We start from the raw sequence: 9,617 nt of genomic DNA on the forward strand, positions 1-9,617 counted from the left end.
GCATACGCACGCACGCACACACGCACGCACGCACACACTCCAACACATGCACAAGCTATGGCCCAATTTCACAGAGTTTGCGATTTTTGTTCTCTCATTATCCTGTCCTTCACCTTCTATAAAGCATTTTGTGACGACGAGCCTGTTGGTTAGAAGCACTATAAAGGTAAAGTTGAAATGAGTGATTTCTCACCGCAACAATTTCACACTTCAAAATGTCACAAAATCTTTACCCCTCCCCCTTTTGATCTCCTTGGTGAGGTGTTTGATTTCTTTCCCGGGGCGTCTGCATTCTGCCTGTAAACATATGCAAAGTTTCCTTCATTCAAAATGCATTGCTCTTGACAGCTGCTGGAGCAGCTTTTAGAGGAGGACACACTTATTTCTCTATTGCCTTTTTCTCTGTCTGGGAGTCTGTGAAGTAGTGGGCAGCATGGGTGCCTCACTTTCTGATTTTTATTCATTTGTTTCTTTTATTTTTTATTTTCTTTGGGGTGGGGTGAAATCTGAACAGGGCGGGGGGTGGGTTCTGGGGGATCTCACCCAACTTATTTATTATTATTATGATTATTTTAAATACACCATTTCCTGCTATTTTACAAATGTCTTTATTTGTACTGTTTGGTTTGTACTGTGTTGTTTGGCTCATTTATACTCCATTTTCATACGAAAATAAATGCGTCCGTTCCGAACGGCGTCATCGTCACTGCCCACATACTTCCATGCGTCTTTCACGTTGGTATCATGTTAAGCAATACATCCACCAGTGGGCAGTAGAGAGTCAAATGTATGAGTGTGTGTGTGTGTGGTTCTCCTCCGTTTCATGCGTCTCCGTAAGCTTTCAGATGACGGACAGAAAACGCACGAAATGAACGCAGAGTACGGACAGAAGGCTCTGTCCGTCTCCGTCTTTATTAACGTAGAGTATAATTGGGCCTTTAGACAACGAGAATGAATGGAACATTGTCTAACCTAAACCCACCTACTGTACTCTCAACAAAAACTTTTCTTTGCCCACTGTGCAATGATTCAAATTGTGCAATGATTGTGCAATTGTTTCACAGTTCCGACAATGATGCCGCTGTCAGCCTGTCACTCCATTCACATCGTCCCATAGACATGTGGTACGTAGCACAGGCTATTTTTAGACATGTGGTACGTAGCACCGGCTATTTTTAGACATGTGCTACGTAGCACAGGCTATTTTTAGACATGTGGTACGTAGCACAGGCTATTTTTAGCACAGGTTGGAATATAACCCTTGGACTGGAAAGGGGGTGTAACAATCCAAATGCAACTATGCAGACAGAGCAGTCTTAAGGCCCAATTATACTCTACGTTAAAGACGGAGACGGACAGAGCCTTCTGTCCATACTCTGCGTTCATTTCGTGCGTTTTCTGTCCGTCATCTGAAAGCTTACGGATACGCATGAAACGCAGCAGAACCACACACACACTCATGCATTTCACTCTCTACTGCCCACTGGTGGATGTATTGCTTAACATGATACCAACGTGAAAGATGCATTGGAAGTATGTGGGCAGTGACGATAATAAGCGAGGATTTCCTGCACTGCGCGGAGAATACTGTGTGCGCTCAGGTGTACACCTGGCGTAGTGGGGGGTTTTTGCGCTAAGACCTGCTTTTAGGTGGCGTTAAAATTGAGAGCACCCAAGGCCATTTTTTCTAACACATTGCGCTGGAACGCCTATTTTGGCACGGGCAAACCCCCAAACCTGTGGTTACGCTTGGAACATGGCGATGGTATCTTGGCCAGAGCGCAAAATGACACTTGCGGGAGGCAGATGATAGGCTAAGAGGTGCACGGACACGCCTGGGCCACGCCTACACCTGTGTCTTCGCTTAGATCCCAGCGCAAAACTGGATGGTGGAGGCAGACGATAGCTTAAGACGCAGGGAAGATAGCATAAGAGGCGCGCTAAACAGCAGCGCTAACGATAGCGCTGTACAACGATAGGGCCCCAAGTCTTTCATTAGATATTAGATTGAAAATATCTTGAGAGATTGAAGATTCAATATTAGCTCTTTTCTCAATTTTGACTTTTAAAAGGCGTGAAAATTGGAAGGGCAAAAAGACAATTTTGCCCATTTGGGTCGGCCAATAACGCAAGGGTTGGCGGTTCGATCCCCGCTCCCTCCCAGCTGCTGTCGTTGTGTCCTTGGGCAAGACACCTAACCCTCCTTGCTCCCGATGGTGTGTAGGCACCCTGCGTGGCAGCCTGCCGCCATCGGTGTATGAATGGGTGAACGTACCTACTGATTGTAAAGCGCTTTGGATAAAAGCGCTATATAAATGCAGGCCATTTACCATGCAGGCCATTTAATGTGTGTGCTCTCTCTCTCTCTCTGTGCTCTCTCCCACACTGCTGTTTTAATGTGTGCTCTCTCTCTCTCTCTCTCTCTCTCTCTCTCTCTCTCTCTCTGTGCTCTCTCCCACACTGCTGTTTTAATGTGTGTGCGCTCTCTCTCTCTCTCTCCCCTCAGATCCTGGTGCAGTGGTAGAGACCCACAGTGCAGTACCATATGCGGTGATAGGGGGCGTTCTGGCGCTGCTAGTTTTCACGGTCATCTGTGTCCTTATCATCACCATCTGGTGCTCCGTCCGACAGAAAGGTAACACACACACACACATGCACCCCAAGCACACACACACACACACACACAGTAAGACAAAACTTGAACGTTCGAACGTACAAATTATCTCACAGGTGCATACATGTATTATCATGCCACTCCACCTTCGTGTGTTATGGTGTTATTTACAAAATGTAAGAAACAGATTTTTAACAGCTATTTAGAGATTCTTAGAAAACAGTCCTTTAAACGGAGGTGTAAAATTGTCAGTGCAGAGCAGACAGAACGCAATGCTCCTCTCCACCCAGACGCTGTGCGTGATGAACGACCTTGGCCGGGGTGGAAGAGAGAGAGAGAGAGAGGTAGAGAGAGAGGTAGGGTGGGGGTGGAAGAGAGAGAGAGAGAGAGAGAGGTAGGGTGGGGGTGGAAGAGAGAGAGAGAGAGAGAGAGAGGTAGAGAGAGAGGTAGGGTGGGGGTGGAAGAGAGAGAGAGAGAGAGAGGTAGGGTGGGGGTGGAAGAGAGAGAGAGAGAGAGAGAGAGAGGTAGGGTGGGGGTGGGAAATATAGGCGTGGTCTCTGTGTTTTACGACACTATAGGACTCTATATCAAGGCTCATCCATTAGGAGGAAGACTCTGTTCCAGGCGTTCCCTATCTTTTTAAGTGCCCCCACCCCACCCCCGCGCGCTGGCAGCCCCTCCACTCTGTGCCACAGCTGCCAACAGGCGATTCCCATCACGCTATCTATCGCAGGCAGGGAGAGCCTCACCCCGTGGCTCGACGAGCTGTCAGTCAACATCCAATAGACCCTTTTCACAGCAGCAACCGTTTGGAGGCGGTACAGCAGGGAGTCAAAGCAGGTGCGACCCAATGCCATTAATCATGGTCCCATAGAGACAGTCCGCATGTCTGGGAACGCCCATACAGGCTCTAGGAACGCCCACAATAGACGCTGGGTTAGCCTGGGGGCGGGGTCAGGGTGGGGTAAAAACCCCCGTTCTATCCATTCAGCAAAGTTGGAATTTAGCTGATAGCCCAGCCCAGGCAGACACGATCGGGGGATTTAACCACCACAGTAAACGCACATCTGAGCAGACGTCTTGTGTTCTGCTCTAGAACCCCCAAACCTGTAGTTTAGAGCCGCAGCACCTTCTTTTGGTGAGTCAGCCCATGAGATATATGGGCGGTTTTACCCCACTGGCGCGCCAGCCGTTTAACATTTTGTGGGCATTCCCAGACATGCGGACATAGGTGTTCCAGTGGCAGGGCCCATCGTTAACGTTTTTGGTTGCTGCACCATCTTCACTTCCTGCTCCACCAGCCTCAAAACGGTTGCTGCTGTGAAAAGGGCCTATATATGGCTTGACCGCCAATCAGTGTAGAGGCAGGCAGGAGCATTGCAGCGCAGACTGGGGGTCCATTAGTGCTGCTGTGTGTTGGGTCCGACCCCGACCCTGCCCTGCCAGTCAGTCTCTGTTGGCGAGGCGGTGAGAGGAATGAGAGTGTCACTCACCCCCGCAGTGCCGCCGCGCGCCACCGGGGGGAAGATGATTTGAGCCGTCCTCGCTCTCTGTAACCCGCGCTGCGCCCCCGCCATTAATCACACAGAGCCCAGAGCTGTTCCAATGTGTTTGATGGCTTCTCTGAGTGACACAAGAGTCCCATTGTTCTGGTTGTACCTAACCTTTCCCTCCACCTTCTTCTGTCAATCTCCTCTCCTCTCCCTCTCTCTGTCTGTTTATTCTCTTATCCTCTCCTCCTCTGCCCTCTCCCCTCCTCCTCTTCCCTGTATTTTGCTGTATCTGTCACCCTACCACTCATCCATCCCCCCTGCCTGCCTGCCGGTAGGCTCGTACCGTACCCGAGAGCCCGTTCTCGCTTGGTATTGACCTAATAATAATCAGTGAACTAATGAATTAATCAATCACACAGGTATGGTAATCAATAATATTATTAGCGCTGTTTTTGGTTTGGTAATGGCTGCATGGCACTGCAACAATTATACCGCTTCTTTGCCGACTAACCTTCCCTCCCCGATCTCCTCCTCTCTCGATCTCCGTTCTCGCTCGCTCTCTCTCTCTCTCTCTCTCTCTCTCTCTCTCTCTCTCTCTCTCTCTCTCTCTCTCTCTCTCTCTCTCCATCCAGGTTCCTATCTGACCCATGAGGCCAGTGGGTTGGACGAGCACGGTGAGGTGCAGGAGGCCTTCCTCAACGGGAACGACGCCAGCCAGGGCAAAAAGGAGTACCTACTGTAGCCCTGCTCCTCTCCTCTCCTCTACTCCTCCTCCCTCCCTCCCGACGTCCTCCCTCTGTCCCTTCCTCTCCCTGACTCCCAATTTACACACACACACACACACACACACACAACACGCCATATCAGGCGGCCTTTTTGAAAACGACTGTATACAAATACCGCACACAGCAAATCCACCCCGCCCCCCATTCCACTCCGCCTCCTCCTCCATACACACAGACACGCCCCCACTCAGAGACAGACTGAAGAGAGAAAGAGGAGTCTATAGACCCACCAGCCATTAACGACTGTGCCATATTACTATAGGTCGGAGAAACGAGGGAAAACGGAGAGCCAGAGAGAGGTGGAGAGGTGGAGAAGTGGATGTACTGTAGAGGGGAGACGAAAAAAAAGAGAAGAAATGATACCACAATTATTTTGATGGAGAGGGGAGCGCAGAGCGGCGCTCTGTCTGTGCGGCCCGCCAAACTAAAAGGGGGAATTAAAGGCAAGATGACGCCTGGAGAAAACCTTCCGTTTGACAAAGCTCCGTCTTTAACTTGAGAGCAGTGGGTGAAGACGGGGGAATCGGGAGGAGGTGCATTCGCTACCGATGCACGAAAATTGAATTTGCGACAGCATCTCGCCCAAAACTCATAATTCTTTGATAATATCGCAGCAGAGTCTGTCTCTGCAAGTAGTCATACTTCATGAAGAGGCTAACTATTTTCAATATCTTGTTTTGTCATCCCTTGGGTAGCTTGCCAATAGTTGGTGACAAAATCATCTATTGTGGATTTTTTTTTCTCTCTCTCTCTCTCTGCAAAAGTGAGGAAAAGTTGTTTTTCTTTTGCTTTGATTTGCTCTCCACTTCTTCTGTCGTCCCTCTTGGTTCACCTGTTCTCTCTCTTTTCTCTTCTTCTCTCTGTCTTTCTCTCTGTCTGTCCTCCTCTATCGCTCCTCCCTTTGTTGGCTCCTCTAATAAGAGGATTAAGTGCTGGGCTGCTCTCCCGACAAACCGAGAAAGCGATATGACTTTGCTAAGGCGTTAAAGAGAACGGCGTTAATTATTTGAGAATGTCATTAAGTGGATCAAAGCGTTGAAGCGTCTTTTAAAGAAGAAGGAAAAGGGGAGTGATGGCAGAAGGAACGAATGAGAAAATGAAATAATGGATGGATATTTTTCTGAATGCTGCCACACACACGCGCACACACACATTCGTACATACATACAGTAAACACATTGACACAAGTATACATATCTCTGAATTCCTTATTTGTATAAAAAAGAGAACGGCAACATAAATTAAATGAAACTTTTAAGAAATATTGAGAACAGTTTATTATTATGATGAAGCAACTATACTAACACAGAATCTTAGTCTAGAGGTGCAAAGCCGAACAAACTACTGTCCAGTGATCTTTAAAGAAAAAGTGGAAAAAAAAAATAAAAAAAATGCATTTGTCTTTATGAGAAACCCAGAGGTCTTATTGTTTTTTTGTATTAATTATTATTATTTGAACAATTATGATTGTTGTTACTGTTGTTATTATTATTGCTGTTGTTATTATTATAATTGTAAATGTTAATGAACTGTACACTTCCCATGATTTGTTTTTGGTTCTATCTAGTGTAGAAAAAATTGCTGTCTTTTTCCACTCTTTCCCTGTTAGCTTCCCTCTCTTCCCCCTCTCTTTCTCTCCCCCCTCGTCTCCGGTGCCTAGTCGTCTCTTCTCCTGCCTTTCTCTCTTGTTTATTTTAGAGTCCATGTGTCACTGTTGATATATAGCTAACTATTTCTTTATAGGGGAAAGATACACAGCACGACAAAATAAAAAAAAAGACTCCAAAAATAACCACGGGCATCAGTGTGGTTTTTGGCTGTGATTACCATGTAATTAGTGAGAGCTGTTTTTCAAAATGAGACAACAGGAGACGGAGCATATGATTGGATGAATGGGAATAGTTGAGTTATAGGCAGTGTTGGGGGTAACTCATTACAAAAGTAATATTACATGCAATATATTACTTTTAGCAGTAACTCAGTAATATAACTTATAGGATTTCAGTAATATTATACCAGTTACTTTGTCAAGTAACTCAAGTTACAAATTGAGTTAATTTTTTTAAAATCAAAGCACATATTTAAAAAGATACAATCATTTCCTAATCAAACTGTGTGTTTTTATGAAAATAACCACTATAGATGACAATAACAAAGGAAAAGAATAACATTTAGAATTTTGGATTGTTTACACTGACTATCAAGATGGTTGAAATGATTTTTTCGGGATGGTTCCGGGGCGGCGATGTCATTGTGCTGCTGCTGTTGTTTTGTTAAAAGTAATGCAAAAGTAGTGTAATACGTAATGAGTTACTCTACACAGAAAGTAATATTGTAAAGTAACGTATTACTTTCAATGAAAGTAACTAGTAATAGTAGTAGTAGTATTAGTAGTAGTAGTAGTAGTATATTACATTTTGAAAGTAACTTGCCCAACACTGATTGGCTCAATGGGAATAGTTGAGTTATAGCTATAGAGAAAAAGGAAGTTCTACCTGGCAGCTCATTGAGAATGAAGAGAATAAAGAAAACAGAAGTGCGAATTCATCATAACAACAGATGGTGCTGAAGATAAAGGTGACAGTGGGGTTGAGTCAGATGCACGCAGACAAATATGGCTCCACATTAACTCGCACGTATAATCAATAGGCGATTCTGTGGAGAAGCACTCAACACGTCCGCGTCTGGACGCGGGGCTGGATTTTGAAAGCCGCCCGGAGGTCGCCGGGTGATGGATCGATGTGTTTGTCTTCCATCGATGGCGAGGCGCCACGGTCGCCTGTCATAAAGACAGATAGTCAAACGGCAATCAAAGTAATGGACTCGCCAGTCGCCAGGCGCTACCAGTGTGTTGACGCTCGCAGCAACAAACAATCTACACGACGCACAAATCGAGGTCAGGCATATCTTAAAGTTTATGATGACGCGACGGTGGCTTATTACCTGGCCCGGGCCGGACGGGCGCTATCAAATCTACCCATGGTCGATGGATAATAAACCTGACAATATTGTCCCTTTATATATATCTCCAATACCCAACTGGATGTCCTTCAAAGTGAAGGTGGCACCTGTACTTTTTCCTATGGGATTCATACACTGGGAGCGGGTTGTTATGGCTGTTTCTCCTCACAGGTGTCAGAGAAACATCTCAACAGCTGACAAACTTCATTAAAAAAAGTTTGGTTAGAACTTCTTTGTTCGAGCATAAACTGCATGTTGTCCGTAGAAACAGATGCCTGTCGCCTTCAATTTCATAGGGTTTGCTGTTTGGGTAGATGCCACGGTGTTCCTGCTGCTGGCACTAGTGTATCCTGGGAAACTGGCCATTATCCGACCATAACAAAGACAGCAACTCTGCCACAAGACCCGGTGACATCCGGAGCTCTGCTGTGCTCATTGAGGGTGTTTATGGAATCAATAGACATAATAACCAAAAATGAGATTGGAACAGTTAATAGCATGAAGCACATGTGCTGATCTCATCAATAATGACAACGAGAAGTCTGTGAAGAAACCTCCCAGGCTTGTCTCATCGATTAACGCTCAGGAACGGGTTCAGAATTCCTTCTTTACGACCATTTATGATGATGGCCACATTTCATTTCTACGCTTTGCAGTAAACGTCACAGTCCATAAACACAAACACTTTATATATCTCTGTTGGCTACATGGTGGATTAGACAACAATAGTTATCCGTCCTTAAAGCTAAACCCTATAGTCACCCCTCATTGGGTGGGATGGTGACTGCAGATTTGCCTTCTGTTTTCTTGGAGGTGTGACCTTAGCGAGGCACCGGGGCATTGGTTGAGGCTGTTGAGTGTGTCAGGGCATAGTGTCATCAGGAAGCACAGAGCTGTTGAGTGTGTCAGGGCATAGTGTCATCAGGAGGCACAGAGCTGTTCATCAGGAGGCACAGAGCTGTTGAGTGTGTCAGGGCATAGTGTCATCAGGAGGCACAGAGCTGTTCATCAGGAGGCACAGAGCTGTTGAGTGTGTCAGGGCATAGCATCATCAGGAGGCACAGAGCTGTTGAGTGGTGTCAGGGCATAGCGTCATCAGGAAGCACAGAGCTGTTGAGTGTGTCAGGGCATAGCGTCATCAGGAAGCACAGAGCTGTTGAGTGTGTCAGGGCATAGTGTCATCAGGAAGCACAGAGCTGTTGAGTGTGTCAGGGCATAGTGTCATCAGGAAGCACAGAGCTGTTGAGTGTGTCAGGGCATAGTGTCATCAGGAGGCACAGAGCTGTTGAGTGTGTCAGGGCATAGCGTCATCAGGAAGCACAGAGCTGTTGAGTGTGTCAGGGCATAGTGTCATCAGGAAGCACAGAGCTGTTGAGTGTGTCAGGGCATAGTGTCATCAGGAGGCACAGAGCTGTTGAGTGTGTCAGGGCATAGCGTCATCAGGAAGCACAGAGCTGTTCAGTGTGTCAGGGCATAGTGTCATCAGGAGGCACAGAGCTGTTGAGTGTGTCAGGGCATAGCATCATGAGGAAGCACAGAGCTGTTGAGTGGTGTCAGGGCATAGTGTCATCAGGAGGCACAGAGCTGTTGAGTGTGTCAGGGCATAGCATCATCAGGAGGCACAGAGCTGTTGAGTGTGTCAGGGCATAGCATCATGAGGAAGCACAGAGCTGTTGAGTGGTGTCAGGGCATAGTGTCATCAGGAAGCACAGAGCTGTTGAGTGTGTCAGGGCATAGCATCATCAGGAGGCACAGAGCTGTTGA

General features: G+C 46.7%; 1 protein-coding gene across 1 annotated transcript in view; it reads left to right on the forward strand.

The window, feature by feature from the left end:
* Positions 1–6,648, forward strand: part of LOC310798923 (cell adhesion molecule 4-like) — a gene marked incomplete at its 5' end in the record, with an annotated part of 54,573 nt that extends 47,925 nt beyond the window's left edge. The window contains 2 exons of the mRNA XM_083661480.1: positions 2,507–2,635; positions 4,740–6,648. Of these exons, the coding sequence (XP_083517606.1) occupies positions 2,507–2,635; positions 4,740–4,849 (239 nt within the window). The 3' untranslated portion in view covers positions 4,850–6,648. The remainder of the gene's footprint in view (positions 1–2,506; positions 2,636–4,739) is intronic.
* Between the last annotated feature and the right edge of the window lie 2,969 nt (positions 6,649–9,617).

This window comes from Poromitra crassiceps (assembly GCF_964638095.1).
Source record: "Poromitra crassiceps genome assembly, chromosome: 26".
NCBI lineage: Eukaryota > Metazoa > Chordata > Actinopteri > Beryciformes > Melamphaidae > Poromitra > Poromitra crassiceps.